At 51.5% G+C, this 20,530-nt stretch overlaps 1 protein-coding gene across 1 annotated transcript in view; it reads left to right on the top strand.

Annotated features, from left to right (window-relative positions):
• Positions 1–20,005, top strand: part of Myo18b (myosin XVIIIB) — a 189,161-nt gene extending 169,156 nt beyond the window's left edge. Inside the window, exons 46-48 of the mRNA XM_051176362.1 lie at positions 2,498–2,542; positions 3,524–3,661; positions 18,766–20,005. Coding sequence (XP_051032319.1) covers positions 2,498–2,542; positions 3,524–3,661; positions 18,766–20,005 — 1,423 coding nt within the window. The remainder of the gene's footprint in view (positions 1–2,497; positions 2,543–3,523; positions 3,662–18,765) is intronic.
• Positions 20,006–20,530: the final 525 nt, after the last annotated feature.

Here is a 20,530-nt window from a genome sequence, read left to right as displayed (position 1 = left end):
CCCGGTGTCCTACAGCAGAAAGAAAATCGGGGAATAAACGTCATGGCTACTCTGCCTTAGTCAGCTGATGCCTCAGCAGCTGAGCCCACTGGGAAGCCACACAGGCAGGAAGCATGTGGAGGGGACTCACACACTCAGGGGGTTCTGCTCCTACAGAGCAGGTCTAAAGTCATCACACAGCCAGTGTGGACCAGTAGAGAGGGCAGTGAAATCTGACAGCAGAATGTAGCCATGTCTCTATAAGAAAGAGTCCTCCTAGAGGTAGTGGTTCTGGATGCTGAGGCCTCCCATGAAGTAGTGGTTCTGGATGATGAGTCCTCCCAGAGGCAGTGGTTCTGGATACTGAGTCCTCCCATGAAGTAGTGGTTCTGGATACTGAGTCCTCCCAGAGGTAATGGTTCTGGATGCTGAGGCCTCCCAGAGGCAGTGGTTCTGGATGCCGAGTCTCCACTGCAGTCTCCGTGGATCAAGACTGGATAAGAATCAGCACCCATGTGTGCGGTTATCAGGCTGGGTGAACTCTCCAGAGCTGTCCCTGCAAAGGATGGTGTCCAGTGGGTCCAATAAATGTAGGTTCCAGACTGAAAATGAGAGTGTCAACTTCCTCCATGGCTCTCACTGAGAGGGAAATGAGTCCTTGGAATTAGACATTTGGTTCTGGGTTCTGAGGACCCTGCTGCCTCTGTGCTGTTATAGGGTTCAAAGGTGAAGGCTTGCAGCAGCTCAGCTCTGCGTAGCACAGAGGCAGTGACAGGAAGTGGCTAGAAGACAGCACAGTGCCCAGAGTGTTTGCTGTACTTCTTAGGAAATGTAAAACGCAGGGGGTGGCACATGCTTGTGATACCTTGTGACCTCTGGGGAGGCAGAGACAAGAGGCTCCTTGGGGTTTGATGCCCGTGCAGTATTCTTGGTGATCTCCAGGCTAATGAGAGACTCTGCCTCAAAATGCAAAGGTTGATGGCTCCTGTGGAGTGATTAAGGCTGACCTCAGAAAACACAGAGATGCACACACACACACACACACACACTCACACGCACATGCTTTCTCTCTTCTCTTCCCTCTCTTTCTCCCTCTCTCTCTCTCTCTCACACACACACACACACACACACACTCACACACACACACTCAATACAAACAATACTTCACAGCAGCTGTAGTGTGATGCCCTCTTGCTATTGAACTGATCAAGTACGGCCTGTGGATTTCTGGTCCGTGAGTCATAGTGCAGAAGGATATGGAAGACATGTTGGTAGTGGCATCTTGTCATGCCAATAGAGTTGAGGTAACAGCTTAGGGTGTGGCTTCGGTGTGCAGACTTGATCCCTTATAAGGAAGAGAAGGGACCTCACTCAGGGCTTTCTTGGGCTGTGGTCTGAGCATCCTGCATCACAGACCCTGTGACCCCAGGGCAGAAGACCATGGGATTATTTACCTTCGTTGTGCGAGCACTCCCCAAATAAATATCAACAAGACTCCACTATGCATTTATGGTCCATAAGGGCATCAGTCTACTGGAGAAAGGTTGCATAGAAATCTGAGGCCTCTAGGGTGGCAGATCTTTAGAGAAAGGGGCTTTGCATGCATCTCCTCAGACTTGCCCAAGCCCCAGCAGACATTGTGGCTGAGGGCCCTGTCTGAGGACTCAGAGTTAATGCAACTTAGATGCAGGGGCTTTGGGTCTTGTCTGTTACCCACTTGGGGTCTGTGTCACCGTGACTGCCAGCACGCCCTGTGGTTGTCACAAAGCTGGGATGGGAAGTTCAGTGGCCTTGAGCATGAGTGTACTAGATTCAGCTATAAAATGGAGGCAGGTAGTGTGAGCAGAATATGTGAACAGTGTTTCTCCCTCAAGAATAGCTACTGGTGTAATTAGATTAGGACTTTCCCACAAAGCCCCGAGAAGCTATCCTGCCCGTGTGTGTCTTGATTTGTTGGCTTTCCAAAGAACATGAGGCAAGCTCCAGGCATGCTGTCAATAACAATATGATTAATACCGGCGACGCCAGTTGCATTTAAGATTTTTATTTTGTTTTGCTTTCTGTCTGAGTTGTGGAGTCTACATATATGTCTGTTCACCATGAGTGCCTTTGGAGGTAAGAAGAAAACATTGGGTCCCCTGGAACTGTTCTACAGATGGTTGTGAGCTCTCATGTGGGTGCTGGAAATTGAACCTGAATCCTCTAGAAGAATAGCCAGTGATCTTAACCAGATCCCTAGGCCAGGCGAGTTTTTAAAGGGCAGTGATAATGGTTGCTCCTGTTTCCCAGGAACCATGCTGAGCAATCCACAAGGGTCACCTCAGGCTTCACAGGCAGAGAGGCAGATGCCTACATGTTAGCAATCACACACATTTTGCCAAGGAAGGCAGAGGGGTCCATCAAGGACAACTCCTTACTACCCTCTAACAACACAGCGGCAAAGGGTGGAAGTGTCGGAGACCGGGTCCCCAGCCCTGGCTGCACAGTGATGACAAGCCTTGTCTTGTGTCTCTTCTAGTGTCCAGACAGCCGTGGACTGTAGCAGCCGTAGCAGAAAAGAAGAGTAAGTAAGCCCCACGAGCCATTGGCTCTGTGTGTGCGGTTTTCAAGGAGAAAAGTCCGCACCCCCCCTGGAGAACTCATCGCAATGCCTGAGAAGTTCTGGCTTCGCGGTCTAGCATGCGCCTCACGGACACACACTCTGTTTACCTGCCTGACTTTGTACAGTCATAGGGGAGCCGTGGGTGACTGTGTGTCACTGTCCCCCACCACCTTCAGTGACTGACTCCCTCTCGCCCCAGAACAGTCCTTTAAGATAGGCACTTGTGTGCCTTTAAGATAGGCACAAGAAGGAAGCCATCTTGAGAACAGTCGGGTTAATACCAAGCCCCTGTCCCATGGTGACCGACTTAGTGTCGCATAAACATACCACACATTGTGCATGTATGGGCCCATGTGCCCTAGTGTGCATGCATGCAAACATGCATGCGTGTGCATGCCCACACACACGTGCGTGCGCACACACACACACACAGTAGCCATGTAACCCTCCCCTGATGCTACTTACACAATCAAAGAGCATAAAGAGAAGACCCAGCTTGCCAAGGTGATCCCGAAAAGGTGGGGGAGGATTGGAGACCTTTATCCCATGCCTATCCCATGAACATATGGCTCCGAACAAAATTCAGTGGCAAGCTGGACCCTCAAGTCAGAGAGGCTTCAGCACCCCAGTGTGTGTGTGTGTGTGTGTGTGTGTGTGTGTGTGTGTGTGTGTGTAAGAGTGCAAGGGTATTGGGATAAAGGCAAGCAGTTTTCCACTCTAACTTCATCAGGCACTAGTCTGGTGGCCTTGGCGAAGACCCAAGTTGGCCCCTCCCCTCCAAACACCGGTGCTTCCTCCACTCACAGGCCAGCACCGGTTCTCTGTCTGTGGCATTGCATGTAGAATGTTCTGCAGGCCCGGGTTCACTGTGTATAGTGACGATCTGGTTATGGCCCTTGCTGTGCTTACCACCGTGATCAGTGTCCTAACTTTGGCTTCTAGGGACAATGTCTCTGTCGTCAGCTCCCAGCCAGAGGGCAGTCTGCAATCCTGGAGGAGCTGCTCCCTGTCCCTAGCCACAGAGACCGTGAGGACCCCCTCTCGACAGTCGGCTGTCAACGGCTCTCTCCTCAGCCCCAGGTAAGAGGCCTCTGCTCCTGCCCGACATCTTGAAGATTCGTGCTTGCAGGCTGATCTGGGGGTGGGGTGGAGGGGGGGCCTGGCCACTTCCCGGCTGTGTGGCTTTAAGTGGGTTACTTGCCCTCTCAGGGTCTGAGAAGTGTTGGTTTGGTGCTGGTCACTGACTCAGATAGCGGTAAGGATACACCGGTGACAGAGAGCTCATCAGTTATTTTGAACAGTTTGGCGTGGACAAAGAATAACTAATCTTTATCACTGTGTCTGTCCCTGGTGTCACACTAGCGGATCTGGATTATAAATAAGTGTGGCCAGTTATGGTTTTGCTTAACTCTTGGCTGCTGTTTTCTGAGTGGAGCCATAAAGAAAATGGAGCTAAAGCCGGGCACACTGGCTCAGCACCAGTTAGCTCGGCTGCTCTGGAGGTTGAGGCAGGAGGACTGAGAGATTTGAAGATTTGAAGCCAGTCTTGTAATGTGGTAAGCTACAGCCTTCACAAGAAAAAAGAAAGAAAGAAAAACCTACTGAGCTGTGCTTCTCACAATGAAATTTTAAATCTTGGATGTAAGATTTTATAATCGTCGGGTGGGAGGGATGGCTCAGCAGAATTTGCACAGCATCTGAGCTCAGTTCCCAGCATCCACAACCACCTGTAACTTCAGCTCCTGGGGGAATGAATGCTTTTTTCAGACTCTTAGGGCAACTGCTGTCAAGCGCACATGCACAATTTAGATACACAAGCCTGCAGATAATTAAGAATACAAACAAAGCTTCTTAATTATTTATTTTATTTTTGTGATTATAGGATATCATTTCTCCTTTTCCTTTTCTCCCTGAAAACCTCTCCTTGATGTCTTTCAAAGTTATGACTTCCTTGTCATTAGTTGTTGTCATACACTTATGTGTATGTGTGTTGTGTGTACCCCTAAATACATAAATACAACCTGCTCAGTCTGTATAATATTAGCCATACATATATATTTTCAGGGTTCATCATTTGATATCGGATGCCCGACTGGTATGCTCTTTCCTGTGGAAGGCTCTCTCTCTCTCTCTCTCTCTCTGCATTCCTTAGTTGCGTACAGTTCTTTGTATAGGGTTGAGACCTGTGGGTTCTCCCATCCACACATCACCCACTTTAGCGTGTCTTGGTGTCATTCCATGTTCAGGTCATGTTTGGGCAGTCATGTTGGTACTACTTTATGGATGTAGCATCTGACATTACTAGGAAACAGCCTCACATCAAACTCCCTGATCCTATGTTCATATAATCTTCCTGCTCCTTCTTCTCGTTGGCCCCCCCAAATCTTAGGTTCAGGAGCGGTTGATGTGCCCATTGAGATTAGGCTGCCCAACCAACTTTGCACTTTAATTGGTTGTGGTTTTCTGTAACAGTGTCCATATGTTGCAAAGACAGTTCTTGACAAGAGGTGAGAACTAGGCTTTATCTGTGGGTGTAAGGACACGTGTTTAGGGTGTATTAGGGATTATACTGGCTTAGTAAAGTGACAATTGTAGTTTCTCCTCCACGATCCATGACTTCACTTGCCCCGAGGTAATTGGTTAGGTTTCCGGTGCTAGGCATGATTCCCCTCTTGGTTTCAGCAAGCCCTAAGGCCAATTAGAGAGCTGTCGGTTACAGTCAAGATATACCGGCCACTACTGCACCTTTGGTGTGATCATGCCATGCTGGTCATTGTTGTATTTCACAGGCGTCATAGCCGGGTAGGACGTTTGCTTGCTGCCTTCATTTGGAGCTTGTCTGGCACCTTCTGTACCATGAAAGCTAGTCCTTGGGAAGGAGGCGTACAGGTCACTCCCAACTCAGGTCCTCTGGGTTCTGTCCAAAGTGCATGGTGTCTTCAGCAATAGGGATTTATCTCTGGAAGGCAGTCAAGGGTAACAGCATGAGTCTAGAATGCTTTGGGGGTCTCTCAGACAACCCTACCAACAACTCAAAAGGAGGCTTCTCCTGCCTGCTGTTGGGGTTTTTTGTTAGTCTTTGGCTCGTGAAGAACACTGTTAGCTCAGATGATGAATTTTTATTTGAACTGTGTATGTATTCATAGGTATTTTAGGTAGTTAATAGCATGATTCCTGACGACTTTTGCAGACGCCCCTGCTGTTATTTTACCCTCCGCCCTCCTTTTTCTGTACGCATCTTTCTCCACTCCCGAATTAGAGTCCCCTTTTCTCGTTTCCTCCCTCAGATCACCTGTACCCTGCTAGACTCCCACCCACCCTCACTACGGTGCCCTTTTTGCTTTCCCGACTTCTGTAGTCACTCTGGGATCTTTATTCGTATCTGAAGATCTTGAACTGAGGGCCTAAGGTGAAATAGAGCCTGTGACGTTAGTCTTTCTGGTCTGGGTTGCCTCACTTAACACGATCTTTTCTAGTTCCATCCATCTGCCTGAAAAGCTTGCGCTTCTTTACATTCCACGGTGTATAAATGTGCCACGCTTTCATTACTCATTGTCAGTTGAATGGTGTTTATGTTGTGTCCTTTTTTATTGGCGATTGTGAGTAGAGCACCAAAGAGCCTGACTGTATCTTAGGAAAGATCCGTGGGGTGGGGTGCAAAGTCCTTTGGGCATAAGCCAAGGTGTGGTATAGCTGGGCCGTACGGTAAATATATTTTGTTTCTTGAGGGCTCTCCACACTGGTTTCCATAGTGGCATCGCCAGTTTGCAATCCCACCAACAGTTTGGTGAGGTCTCAAAATAGGACGCCCACACTTCCGTGAGATCTCCAGCAGCGCAGACCTCTTCACTGGGTGTCACAGTCTTTTCCCAGTGGCATGGCCTCTGTCCTTTGCTATCTGCATTTCAGCTCTGTTTCTCTGTGCCCATTTTATTTTCCCTTGCAAGGGCGGCCCTGGTGTAATCAGGGCCTAATGTCCGTGAGTCGGAAACAGCAGACATGTAACTAAGACGAACCGCTCACCGCTACTGTGGTGACAGGGGACAGATAGGAAAGCCACTGCCATGTGGAACAGACGCAGATAAGACCAGCCTGTTCTGATGGCAATTGCCAGGAAGTACGGTGTCTCGGCAGGAAGGTGACCGGGCGGAGCCTGGCAGACCTCTGGCAATGTCCAACGGTATCTCCTGAGCTCCCTGCTCTGTCCCCTGCTAGTCCTGAGTCAAGCCAGCTGTATCCCAGGACAGGAATGTGGGTGGAGCAGCATGAAGTGTTGCATTTGTAGTAAGGCACCCTTGCCTGTGTCCCCAGGGCTGGTTCACAAGCTATTAACTCCATAAATACTTGCTGAGCAAATGATTAACTGACCACAGCACAGAGCCTGGAGTAGAAACATGAATTACGTTTGGCAATAGTTCGCTATTTGTTGTGACTCAGAGAGGGCCAGTAATTCACTCAATGTCACACAGCAAATAAGAGGAGAAGCCCGGCTTTGAACCCAGGTTTGAATCCTTCCAAAGCCGCCATCTGAACGCACGTCATAGTAGGCTCTCAAATCGCCAGGTGTGAATACCCCGCCTCGTGGAGCAGGTCTCATAAGCAGTCAGGAGGTGGCTGGTTGCCACTGTTACGCCAGTGGGCCATCTTGCCAGCAGGGTGATTCCGCAACATGAAGGGTCAACTAATGGATAAGTTATTGAGATCTTTTCTACATCACCAGACTACGCAGCACCTTCTGGCACTGTATAAGCCAGCCAGCCAGCTGCAGGAGAGTTTCCTGGGCTCCCTGCGTTCTGCAACTGAACTGATTGTGCCCTCAGCAATAGGTGTGTGTGTGTGTACATGTGTGTGTTTGTGTGTGTGCGTGTGTGTGCATGTACTTGTGTGTGTGTACATGTGTGTGTTTGTGTGTGTACATGTGTGTGTTTGTGTGTGTGCGTGTGTGTGCATGTGTGTGCGTGTGTGTACTTGTGTGTGTACATGTGTGTGTTTGTGTGTGCGTGTGTGTGCGCATGTGTGTGTGTGCCTCACCTCTCTCTGTCTGCATATTTAAAACATCTCTCACACTCATGGCTGATGGCACTTCTGTGAGGTTTCAGAAGGCATAGCGGACGGACGCAATGTGTGGTGTGTGCGCCTCATAAATGCTCATGGTGTCCTTCCACCCAGAGTGTGTCTGGGTTCCTTCTTTATGGACCCTTGACTCTATCTTGTCCTCTTCCAACCTCATGGAAGGGGCTTCGCAAGGGACCAGTTGCTTTATTAACTATGATCGCCATATTTCACCTTCTGGTGCTTTTTAGACCTCTGCCACCAACTTGTCAGGCTTCAACAAAGCCATGCTCTTATGTGTTGATCCCCCAGGTTAAAGGGCTCTTGTGTTTTGAACTTGAATGGCTGTGTATCACAAAGTCAGCACCGGTCCCACCCTAGGTGGGGGAGGGCTCCTGCACACCTGGCCCTGTCTCACCTGGTGCTTGGGAGGAGTCCGTAAGTGAGCTTCCTGGACGCTTCCAGTTCTGCTGAAAAGGAAGGTCACTCTAACGACAGAAGAGAGAGAGGGCAGACTTCTGCCAGGAGCTGAGAGCATTTCCCTATTATTTACAAGAGGACTCCAACTGCAGAGAAATACACCCAAAGCTTTGTGACTTATGGCCAGCTGGGACCAAGCAGCTGCCACTGATAAATGTGAGCCTTTCTGGAGACAGACACTAAATTACCTCCAGGGCCCCAGAGGGGGAGCTTATGTGCTGGTGGCAGCATTTGACTTGCTTCAGGAGCTCAGAACAATCGGCAGGGGTGCTTCCATGGCTGACCGGGGAGGGTAGGGGTGGAGGCTGCCGCTCCCTGAGTCCTACTGTGTCCCGTCTTGGTCACGGGTTCTGTTACATGCCGACAGTCCTCCATGGGCCCACCTGCGTGCAGTGCTCAGATGGGCATCAACACTTCTCAGTCACCACACTCACTTGTGAGACAGTTAACACTCTGCTCCCTCCGTCCAGCACCCCGCCCTCCCTCCCGCCTCCCACCCTGCTCTAGGGTCTTCTCCTTCCTGTGTTGGCCCATCGCTTCACAGTTCACCTGACTCCCTTCTTCCTGTGCTCACACCCAGGCTCCTCAAACGGGAGGTCTGTGTACCCCCCTCACTGCCTGTCTCCATATATGTGCCTCAGTTTATCTTACCCAGAAACCCTCGCCACTTCACCAGACCTTTGTTTTTGTCTTCCTTTCCTCCTTTCCTTCCTTCCTTGCTTCCTTTTTCCTCTCTCTCTCTCTTGACAGGACCTCTCTGTGTAGCCTTGGCTGTCCTGTACCTCACCCTATAGACCAGGCTGGACTCAATCTCACAGAGATCCGCCTACTTCTGCCTCCCCAGTGCTGGGATTGAAGGTGTGCTTTACCATGAACTTCCTTATTGTAGCAGCAGCTTTCAAAGAGACGCAGCAGAGCCCATTTCCCGTTCTTGTTCTTGACAATTCCTCAGTGTCAGAAGTGTCCAGCTCTCCGTAGAGCTCTGTTCATAACCTTGCCAACAACTCTCCCCCTAGATGCCACTCACACACTGTTCTGGATCTCCTCCCTCCTACCCTCTCTGCAAATGCTGGGGTGTCCAGGTACTGCCTCCCGCTTGGCTGTCCTTACCTGGACAGCAATTCATTCTCTTGTGATTTTCGACTCCCCAGCTACAAAAGCGTTCGAGTCTAGCACAGTGACTCTGGTGTTACCTCAGGTTTGAATGTCTTTGGTGGTGCGCCCCGGCCTCTTGGGAGTGTGTCTCCCACACTCCTGTCCCCTAAGATGTGCTGATGGCAGTCATCTGCCCCACTCACCCTTGTCATCCATGCCATTGGGGTTCTGACTGTCATCAATCACTCCATTTGATTCCCCTCAGCCTATTATCCCTGTCTCAGCGGGTCCCTTACACTCACAGCTGCCCCAGCACCCGCCATCCAGTGATCCTAGTTCCTCTCCTGGGCTCTGGCAAAGGCTTTGAAATCTGACCCCTCCTCTGTACTTCAGCCTGCGGGGTCCCTCACGATGGTAATCCGGTTTCCATGGCTCCTTTCACCAGGAGCACAGGCCAAATCTGGCCTTCGTCTTGTTTTTGTCAATAAAGTTTTATTAAATCGCAGCCATGCCCACTGTCTGTTTATGATCAACTTCCTTGACCTACGCCCTATGGAGGTGGAGTTTAAACGTGTAAGCCAGCTGGCGGTGCCCCCAGGGAACCCTCACCTCAGACTGTGGAGTCAGCTTCCCCCTTCCTTCCTTGCGACTTTCAGCCTTGCTCATGCCTGCTGCTTTGGTCCTCTTGACTCTCTGGCTCTTTGCTCTAGTGTGGTTGCACTGCCCGGGTTTCTTGATTGCCTTCTCTTTCTCCACCTCATGACTCAGCTCGTGTGCCTCCAGAGCCAAGGGGGCGGACTGGACCTGCTGGTTCCTATCACAGGCGGGGCGATGTGGGAAAGAAAGGATGGACTGACCTGTACATGGGGCTTAAGACCTGAGGTTCAGCCCCAAGAGCACGCTGGCCCAAAAGCAGACAGGGAGCCTGGCGATAGGTAAACTGAGGCTGGCAAGGAATGCACTTGGAAGGATGGAGGGGAGGCTGGTCGATCTCATTTCCTTTTTGTGGTCTGTGGATGGGCACGTGTGTGCCATGGAGCACACGTTGGTGTCAGAGGACAGCTCTAGCGTTGAGTCTTGCCTTCGTGTGAGTGAAAAAGGTCTCTCACTGTGCACAGATGTGTGACAGGCTAGCTGACCCTTGGGCTTCTGGGAAGTGTCCTCTGTGTCTGCTTCCCCTCTTGCTGCAGGAATATTAGGATTACAGACGCTGCTCCCTCTGGCTTTACATGGGTCCTGCTGATCCACACTGGAGGCCTCACCCTTGGGCAGCAAGAACTTTATCAACAGGGTGTCTACCCAGCCAGCCAGATTGACTTATGTCAGTCGCGGCATGATTGGTCAGCTCAGCCCTGTATCTCAGCCTCAGCCTCACCATTGGTAGGATTCACAGGCTGCTATGACCTGTCAGTCATCCATAGTCAGCACTGTGACCTGTCAGTCATCCATAATCAGCACCGTGACCTGTCAGTCATCCATAGTCAACAATGTGACCTGTCAGTCATCCATAGTCAGCACTGTGACCTGTCAGTCATCCATAGTCAGAGCTGTGACCTGTCAGTCATCCATAGTCAGCACTGTGACCTGTCAGTCATCCATAGTCAGAGCTGTGACCTGTCAGTCATCCATAGTCAGCACTGTGACCTGTCAGTCATCCATAGTCAGCACTGTGACCTGTCAGTCATCCATAGTCAGAGCTGTGACCTGTCAGTCATCCATAGTCAGCACTGTGATCTGTCAGTCATCCATAGTCAGCGCTGTGACCTGTCAGTCATCCATAGTCAGCACTGTGACCTGTCAGTCACCCATAGTCAGTGTTGGGACCTGTCAGTCATCCATAGTCAGCACAGGTGACCTCTTGGTTAGCATTTGGTCATTTGGAGTTCTCTCTGGGTTCTCTCCTGTGGATGTGTCCCAGCATGCTGGGCTGGTGGACGTCACTGTATGAAAGATTCTACCTCTCAAAATCATAGGGCTCTTAATTGCCATGTAATCCATGCTAATTGCTGCCCAGATTAATTGCCTAGGTGTGGCTAAAAGATGGCATTGCCGCTTTGCTCCTCTCCTGGGGAGTGTTCTTTATTAACACCCTGCCCATACTCTTGGTTTGATCTTGTTTCGTATAAGAAAACAATCACCCCACCCTGCCCCACTCAGTTTTATTTTATTTGTCTGCCTTGAATTAGCAAAAAAAGTCTAAATTGAGGGGTATTGTTTGTTAAGTAAAGTTGTATTACTCAAGGAAATGCAATTACTCTGCCCCAGACTAAAGCCAAGGGCCTGTCAGGAGGGCTGCTTCCATGATTAGATAAGACTCACTTGTAATTAGCTCATTAATTATAGATATGTGAATGGATGGGTCTTAGCTTAAAAACTTGTATTCAGCGTAGGCTCAGTCTTCTCTGCTGATCCTATTTCTACAGCTCGGTGTTTACCCTCTGTATTCTTAGAACTGGAGCACAGGATGATTTAATGCACTCTAAGCATCCTTAGCAACCATGCCTCTCGTGTGGAAGGCTTTGTGTCTTTCTAGGGCGTGAAAGTTCTTTACAGACTCATTGGTATGGGGGGGGGGTGTGGCGGTAGAGACGGTGCTGAGACCAGAGGAGAATGTTCAACGTAAACCCTTGGCCCCGCACCATGGACAAGAGAGACCAAGGCAGTCTTTGGGGTTGCAGGGCTCATCCACAGGACCCGTGCCACTCCTGAAGGGATTCCACACAGAAGAGGAGGCGTCTGGCCTGTGTGGAAGCCTGGGCTCTAGCTGGTGAGGCCCGTAAAACTTTCACAAAATAGGAAACGTTGGGCTAGGCGCGTGGCTGAATGGGTGAAGTGCTTACTGAACATAAAAAGCCCGTGGCTGTGTGGGTCTATAAGCCTGTCACTGCAGAGACAGAGATGGCCAGATCCCTCGTGCTCACTGGCCCAACAGCCTAGCCAAACTATAGCTCCAGCCTCACTGGTAGCTGGCTTCAAAAACTATGGTAAAGAGTCATAGAACAAGACACCGGATATCAACCTCTGTCCTGAACAAGCAAGTCGGTGTGTTTGTGAACATGTATACTTGATATCAAGAATGCATGTGTGCACACTAGCACACACACACACACACACACACACACACACACACACACACACACACACGGAAATCTAAGGCTCACCTAAATGAACTTCTAACTTATATAAAACCATTGGAATCAATCACTAGGGATTCTTCCGGAGTCTTATTGACTTCAAGTTTTGTTAGATAAACGTATTGTTGAAGTATGGATGCAAGCAGGTAGAACTTGGCAAAACATCCAAAAGCTGATCAAAGCCGTATCGGTGCCGCCTATGTCAGGATCGGGTAACACTGGTGTCCCTCAAGATTTCCTGGCTCTTTGAAGTCCTGGTCTCCTTTCTCTGCAGAGATGGACCTCCAGGTAGGTGCTGGCTTCTGATGCCCGCACAGCAGACAGGCGTGGCTTTGAACTTGATGAAGGTGGGAGTCCCTGGTGTGTGTACTTCCTGCCCCAGGCTTCCTCCCTTCCATGTCTGTGTTTAGTCTGTGAGGTTGGTCACCAGTGTTGTGTACCGTGACAACTTGTCACATCCTGGATGGGTTAGAGCAAGGTGGCACCATGATAACATTCCCAGGAAGCTCCGGATCTTCTCCCAGGGGGCAAGGTTGGCCACATGGGGGACAGTCCCTACTTGTCTCTAGTATGCAGAGTTTGGGGACACTGCTAGACATCTTAGGACCCACATGATGGCACCCCCTTCCACCATAAGGAAGCTTGCCCTGCAATGCCCCATTGTGAGTACTTAGTAACTTTGTTATTTTGATGGCACCCCCTTCCACCATAAGGAAGCTTGCCCTGCAATGCCCCATTGTGAGTACTTAGTAACTTTGTTATTCGCGCGGGGTTCAGGGCCTTCTGAGACATCACCACCACCTTTATGTCACATGCCTTGCCTCCTTATGCTGGCAGTGGTCCCTTTTGATAAAGTCAATCCAACAGTCAGCCGAGTTCTTCCAACAGCAACACGAAGGCTGGTTTCCTCCACGGATGCCCCACATGTTCATGGTTCAAAGGCCAGGACAGCCTCGCTGGTCACAGCCCACCTTTGTTTGGCTCAACACAACCCCTTCTGCCTCCAGTGTGGGAACCCTGTCTTGCAGTGGTGACCTCCAGCTCTGTCCTGATCCCCAGGCGGCACCTTTCCCTCGCAGTCTGCTGTCTTTGCTGAACTGTAGGTAGCAGTCATTGCCTGCCCTTCCGGGAGCCTTGCAGATGGAATCAGCTAATAACTGGTGGGCGGGCGGGACCTTCCATCCCTCATCCCTTGGGTACTTATCCTTCCAACCCATCAACGCCACTCACTGCCTCCCCTCCTCCAAGGCCTGACTCATCCTCCGCCTCCACACAGCCTGCACTCCAGGCTCGGTACAAATGGAGAGTTCCCTTTGCCAGCCCCCTGCTGCATTCATACTGCGGGCTTCCCATTTTACCCAGAACACCTTGCACAGCAAGCCCTTCTTCATGAACGCATTCCGAACTTGCATTCCATTCCAAGGGGGGAAGGTTGCCTGTCTTATACTTTCGTAAGTCAACCCAGTCTTGAGACAGACCAGTCCAGACCAGACCAGCATCTCAGCTTTGTGTGCTTCCTCAGCAAGCCTGCAGGCCCCTCCTAGTCTCGAATTTCTCACTTGTAAAATGGAACAATGACAGCTAAGGCAGGAGAGGGGCTGGGAGGTGAGGAGCTAAGCCCTTCTCCTTCGGCTTACCCCTTCTGAGCTCCATGTGTGCAGAGGCGTGTGCCTCAGGGAGCACAGTGCCAGTTCGACAGAGGAATGTATGCTTTGTGCTAAGTCCCAGGCACAATGCCAGTTTTCAGCATTTTCTCTCCTGGGTTCGGTTCCTGTGTCTCCCCGACATCTTCACCGATTCCTCACCCCAGACCTCACCAGTATTAAAGAACTGTAAGACCTTTTTAATTATATCTGTGTCTTCAGGGTGTGGGTAAAGAACGGGGGTGACAGCTCACCTTTGGGAGTGACTTGTGGTGTCCTTACATCTGCATCAAGTCTCCTGCCACTCCAACTGGCTCTGGCTCCAGCCGGACACTGAGGCAGGAATCACAAATGCCACCACATGGTTATGTCTGATGCTATTGCCAGAGGCCTGTGAGTTGGACCTGACCTTTCTCACACACTGTGTCTTGATGGACTTTGAGAAAATACATGAGAAACGGGACCTGGCTATGGGCCCACCCCACCCCTCAGCCTTCAGGGCATGGGGCCTGGGAAAGACAAGGAGTGAATGATGTTTGGTCACTGAGGGCCCTGGTCCAGTTCCTAACCCACTTTGCATGGAGACCATGAACAATGGTTCCACCGCAGCGAGCCTCAGTTTGCCCGTACGTAAGGTAGGGCAACGATACCGGGATGAGGCGGTACAATGACTTCATCAACTGTAGTCGATGTCCGTGGAGTGTGCTGTTGTGGTCACGCCCTGGATAGAAACACAGGAGTCACATCCACGAGACAGCATGGCAGGGGGAGGGTACGTCCCGTAGCTGTCTCCACAGCTGGCTTCTGAGCGTGAACCACAGCCAGGGGTCGTTGCTACCTCTCCTCTGCTATTCTGCAAGGGTAGGGTTTGTTTAATTCTGTAACAGCTGTGCTCAGCCTGGGGTCTTCCTCAGCCCCGACGCCAGAGCTACCAAGGACAAACAGGCAGACAGGTGTTGATCAGATTAGGTAAGAGCAACACCTGGAAGCCAGTCGGCAGCACTCAACCCTGGGTATTTGGGGACTTGGCTTCCGAACCCGCACAGGTACCGACACTTCTGCTGTGGTGCATACCGACCTCACCCAGGGAACCCCTCAGCCCTCAGCCACTTTATAACACCCAGCACTGACCTCCCTGACCTAAGGAGGGGTCAGATTGTTCAAGGGAAATGACAATAAAGAATACCTGTGCATGTTCAGTGTAGCCACAGCTGCTCTCCAGATGCTTTTTGATCTGGCTGAGCTCACCCCTGTGGTCTATAAGTTGCCTCTTCCTTGCTCTGCCCCATCCCCTCTCACTCCCAGCCCTCCTCTGTGAAGGTGCTTTCCCTTCCTCTTCTCATCTTGCTCTCTCTGCCTTCTCCTCCACCCCGATTAGACAGACCCAGCATTGACTAGACACCCGCTGTGAGCCAGGCTGAGTACTGGATACAGGGCTAAAAGACAAGAGCCTGCTGATGTACGTTTGGGGTCTTTGACTCTTCCCTCTCCCTTCTCCTGTGTGTGTGTATGTGTGTGTGTGTGTGTGTGTGTGTGTGTGTGTGTGTGTGTCCTTCCTCCCTGTCTTCCTTCGGCTTCTGGCCATTCCTTTGCCTCCTACCTTGGCCTGGCATCTGAAGCCAGCAGTCACGGTGGGAACTGGGACGACAGAGTCCTAGGAGAGCAGGCAGCAGGCACCCTTGATGTCATCATCCACTCCTAGTGGCAGGCGATGGATGAGACAGAGGCCTGAGATACATTCATCACCCCCACCTCCCGTCAGGGACACGACAGCACGGAAATGACTTTCGTCAGCTTGGGAGCAGCCCACTGGCCCTGACAGCTCAAAGCTGTTTATTAAAAAGGAGAATGAACCGAAAAGAGAGTGAATGCCACTCTGCATCACGTGTGTGTGTGCATGTGCGTGTGAGTGGGTGTGTGTATGCATGCATGTGTGTGAGTGTGTGTGTGCATGCACGTGTGAACACGTGTGCGTGTGTGTGCGTGCATGTGTGTGAGTGTGTGCATATGCGTGTGAACACGTGTGTGCATGCACGTGTGCACAAGTGTACGTGCATGTGCGTGTGTGTGCACGTGTGTGAATAGGTGTGCATGCATGTGTGTGCATTGCATGTGTGTGCACACACGTGTGTGAGTGTGTACGTGTGTGTGCGGATGTGTACATGTGTGCGTATGTGTGCATTGTGTGCACATGTGCAAAGAGGTGTACGTGCATGTGTGTGCGCACATGTGCGAGTATGTGGCTGTGTCTGTTAGATGCTCCAAATACTGCTCTCCACAAGCACGCCTTTGGATGATTGGAAAGCAGGCACTGGGCTCTGCAGGCAATGCTCAGCCAGGTCCAGCTGTGATGGGACAGGAAATGACAGGCAGGGACATGGACAAGAAGACAGCTGCTGTGGGGGAAGTGTGAAGCTTTTGTCTTAACACACAGGACCGTCCACATCTTGGTCGCTGCCCGTGTGGTGGCCAGTTTTCCCTGGCTGTGTGGTGGGTCACATCTGGAGGTGGAGGGTTATGGATGCGACGGTAATAACCAAAGTCATTTGCGATCGGCTGTTATTCATCCCTGCCTTCCTCTTGATTGAGGAACAGGTACCGAGCACAGAATCAGGAGGTTTCCCTTTGTTTTCCCAACCAACTGCCCATGAGGCCGACATCACAGATCAGAGAAAGCGGGGCTCCCTGAAGGGTAGGAGGACGCATAGAACGGGGGCTGAGGATGGGGAGGTCCTGGCTCATTGTCATTGCCCACGCTTGCTCTGCCCAGCGCAGCCAGCCGTTCCCTCCATCCCCATGAAACCGCAGGCAGGACCCACGATGGTCTGGCGGCATCTCATATGTGTCATGCTGGCAGGATCCTTTAGGAGAGAAATCCATGGGATGGGTGAGGCTCTGGCCTCAAGCATCCTTGGAGCCATGATAACACAATGCCATGGTCCAAGCGGCTAATAAACCATGAAAGTTGACTTTTCAACATCTGTAGGCAAGCAGATTCCTTGTCTGGCTAATGGGTGGCTCTCTTCTCTATCCTGGTTTGAAAGAATGGTGTGGGGCATTTGGGTTGTCTGGGGGTCCTGTGTGTGTGTGCGTGCGTGTGTGTGTGTGTGTGTGTGTGTGTGTGTGTGTGTGTGTACCAGAGGTGAACTGAGATGGAGACTCAGGATCCCCCACCTTGGGTTTTGAGATGGCCTCCCTCTCTGGCCGGGAGCTCACCAATGAGCACAGCTGGCTGGCTAGCGGTCTGCAGGGCCCACCTGCTTCTGGCTCCTCAGTGCTGAGATGACAAATGCCAGCTGTCACACCAGCCTTCATATGCCGGTTTAGGTCCTCACATCTGTGTGGCAAGCACTCTACCAACTGAGCCATTCCCCTAGCCCTGGGGTATGGTAAAATGGTAAAAATGGGGCACTAATCCCATGCAAGAGGCTCATCCTGAAAGCTAGTAACCCCCAAGGCTCCACCGCCTAACACCTGTGGGCTGTAATCACAACCTAAGAATATGGGGATTGACCAAGACCCAGACCCCTAGCCTAGTGGCGCCTTCCTGGCAAGGCTCCACCGCCTAACACCTGTGGGCTGTAATCACAACCTAAGAATATGGGGATTGACCAAGACCCAGACCCCTAGCCTAGCGGCGCCTTCCTAACTCCTGTCGGTCATCTCCTCTGAGGATCTCACTGTGGCTCAGATCCCTGAGTACCGCACCTCATGAGCTACCTGTGACTGAGGTGGAAGTGGGAAATTCCAGCCAAGAGCAGGATGCTTTTCTCAATGATTTTTACCAGCACCCTGGCCATCTTTGGCCTGAGGCAGACCTCCTACACTTGTCCCCATTGTCACAGAGCCAGCAAGCAACTGGAGCCTGAGTACACCTCACCTCCCACCTGGCCAGTTCTGGCAGCTTTGCCTGCCATTCCCAGCCCTGACATCCAGCGGTTCCTTTCTGTTTCTAAATATATTGTGGTATTTCACTGGTGGGTGGACAGGGCCTTGTTTCCCTAACAGGAGGGCACAGGAGTTTTTATTAATGGAAATGCTGCTGGTCTGTCACCTCTCTCCTTTAAGGAACATCCTTTATTTTATGGTCTATAATTCCCTCACACACACAGCTCAAGGCTGATGCTCAGCAGCTACGTAAAAATGGATAACGCTGCATCCCAGAATAGAGACTGCTCGTCGCCATCACCCCACTCCCCACTGCCCCCTACATCTCCCCATGTAGAGATCTGGCTTTGAGTTGATTTTATGTGAACCTTTTCCTTTAGGGGAAATGGTTTTTAACAGCCACCCCCATCCTCTACTCCATGAAGCCATCGTAGGTTTCGTGAAGACACAACTATGCTACAGCGCTCCACTTGCCATAGCTGCCCTCTGAGTCTGGCCTTGAATAAATAAGTCATCCTGCATGCTTCCCCTCCAAGCATGGAAAAATTAATTACTTACTCATCACACACCAGGCTCTGGGGCGACGTTTTATCGTGTCAGATAGAGTACCCCATAAGTCCAAGTCACCCATAGTAGCCAAAGTGTTTATCCACTCAAATGTACTTAGCTGGGTTTAATTATAGATAGAAATTGCATCTCAGAAAGCAACACAAAAGTCATTTACACAGCTGGAGTTTCCACATGAAATCACATGACTCGCTCTAGGCTGCAGCAGGGACCGCCTTTACAGAGACAAAATAACACTCACGCCCAGGCTTAGTAGCTCTCATGTGGGTCTCGAAAACCGTATGAATTGTGGTTTCTAGCTGTTGCATCTTTCTTCTTGGCACAGGGCAAGTAAAGAGGTCGGAGATGCTGAGGAGCCAAGGCCAGCTTCGTTAGTGCTGAGTGAAGCCTGGGACTCTCCCAGAGAGACCTCGAGGAGCGCTTCTGCGCCTCTCCACCCAGTCTTCCCACAACAGCCCTACCATTTGGGAGATGGGGAAGGCTTTGCTGTCCACAGAAAAACCACCCCAGAGAGATCAGGTGCTCTGTCTTCATCTCCCAGTTCTCAGAGTGTGGCTGTGTCACCCGCGCCCAGGGACAAGCTGCCCAGCCCGTCTGCTGCTCTCTCGGAGTTTGTGGAAGAGCTCCGCAGGAAGAGGGCCCAGAGAGGCCAGGGTTCCTCTCTGCACCTGGGGGAAGGACCCACGCTCCCCATTTTCCAGACCACCGGAGCTTCCTCCCTTAGGAGGGGCAGAGCCAGCAGCGATGAGGGAGACCTCGCACTGAGGGCTGGAGCAAAATCTCCTCTGGGGGCAGAGGGGAAGCCCAGGGCCACAGCTGGTCTCTCGCGGTCAACCAGTCTCAAGTGTATCTCCTCGGAGGGCACCGAGGACGTCACCCTGCCACCTGACAAGCAGCAGACGCGGTTTGGTTCCTGTGAGTCCCTCTTAGAGTCAGGACCCAGCACAAGGAGGAAGCTGAGCTCTTCGATGGCACTCAGGGACCCTCTCTTGTCACCCGCCCTTCGGCCCAGGAGGCCGTGTCTGGAGTCCTCGGTGGACGACGCGGTCTGCCTAGACCTTGGGAAGGAACCTCTCGTCTTCCAGAACCCTCAGTTCTCTCATCTGATGGAGGAAACTCTGGACCGTGACCCCTGCAGCTGGAAGCTTCCGAGCCTCGATTACAGACGCCAGACCAAAGTGGACTTCGACGACTTTCTTCCCGCCATCAGGAAGCCCAGCTCCCCCTTGTCCGAGGCTGCCAGAGAGGCGAAGGAGGCTTCGAAACACCCGGACGTCCACTTTGAGACGGAAGAGGCCGACCGCTCTTCTTTTCTCTCAGGGATCAAAACCGTTTTGAAAAAGAACCCAGAGTCTAAGGAGGACCCCGCTCACCTCTCTGACTCCTCCTCATCCTCCAGCTCCATCGTTTCCTTCAAAAGTACAGACAGCATCAAGAGTTTCCCAAGGGCGCCAAGACTCCAAGGTGACGGTGGCGAGCGCATGTCCCCTGAGCACAGAGAGTCTGGCACGGGGAGGAAATGTGATGATGTTGAAAGTATAATGAGGAAGTATCTCCAGCAGTAAGGACCGGTGCAGGTAAGGACAGCAGGGGAGCTCACCCCCCAGGCCAGGCAGCCTTCGGGGAAATGGGGCTCTGCTGTAATCTTGGGGTAGCTTGCTCCAAGGTGTCAGGGCTGTAGCTGGAGTCACAGATGGCCCTCTATGGTACAGGAGGATGCGTGGGAAACCAGAAGGTTTGATGCTAAAGATGGTGACAGAGGGACCGGGTGGGCAGCTCAGTGGAGCAAGTGCTTTTCCAACAAGGACGGGGACTTGATTGTGTCCCCGGCACCCATGTGAAAGCCAGGCAGGTGTGCTGGCGACGGGCTAAGCAAACGGATAAGCCCTGTGTTCGAGGAGACCCTGACTCGACGTATAAGATGTAAGAGGAGCTCAAGAAGACACTAGTCTCGGCAGGCATCTGCACACACGTGCATCCACACGCATGCAAATAAGTGAGTGACAGGTTTAGGTGGTGGCTCACTCAATACAGTGTTTGCCTCGCGAGCATAAGGACCCGAGTTCGATCCCCAGAACCCATGTAAAGAC

This window comes from Phodopus roborovskii, unplaced genomic scaffold (genome assembly GCF_943737965.1).
Source record: "Phodopus roborovskii unplaced genomic scaffold, PHOROB, whole genome shotgun sequence".
Taxonomy (NCBI): Eukaryota; Metazoa; Chordata; class Mammalia; order Rodentia; family Cricetidae; genus Phodopus; species Phodopus roborovskii.
Note: the sequence above shows the minus strand (reverse complement) of the source record. Positions and strands in the feature narration are given on the sequence as shown.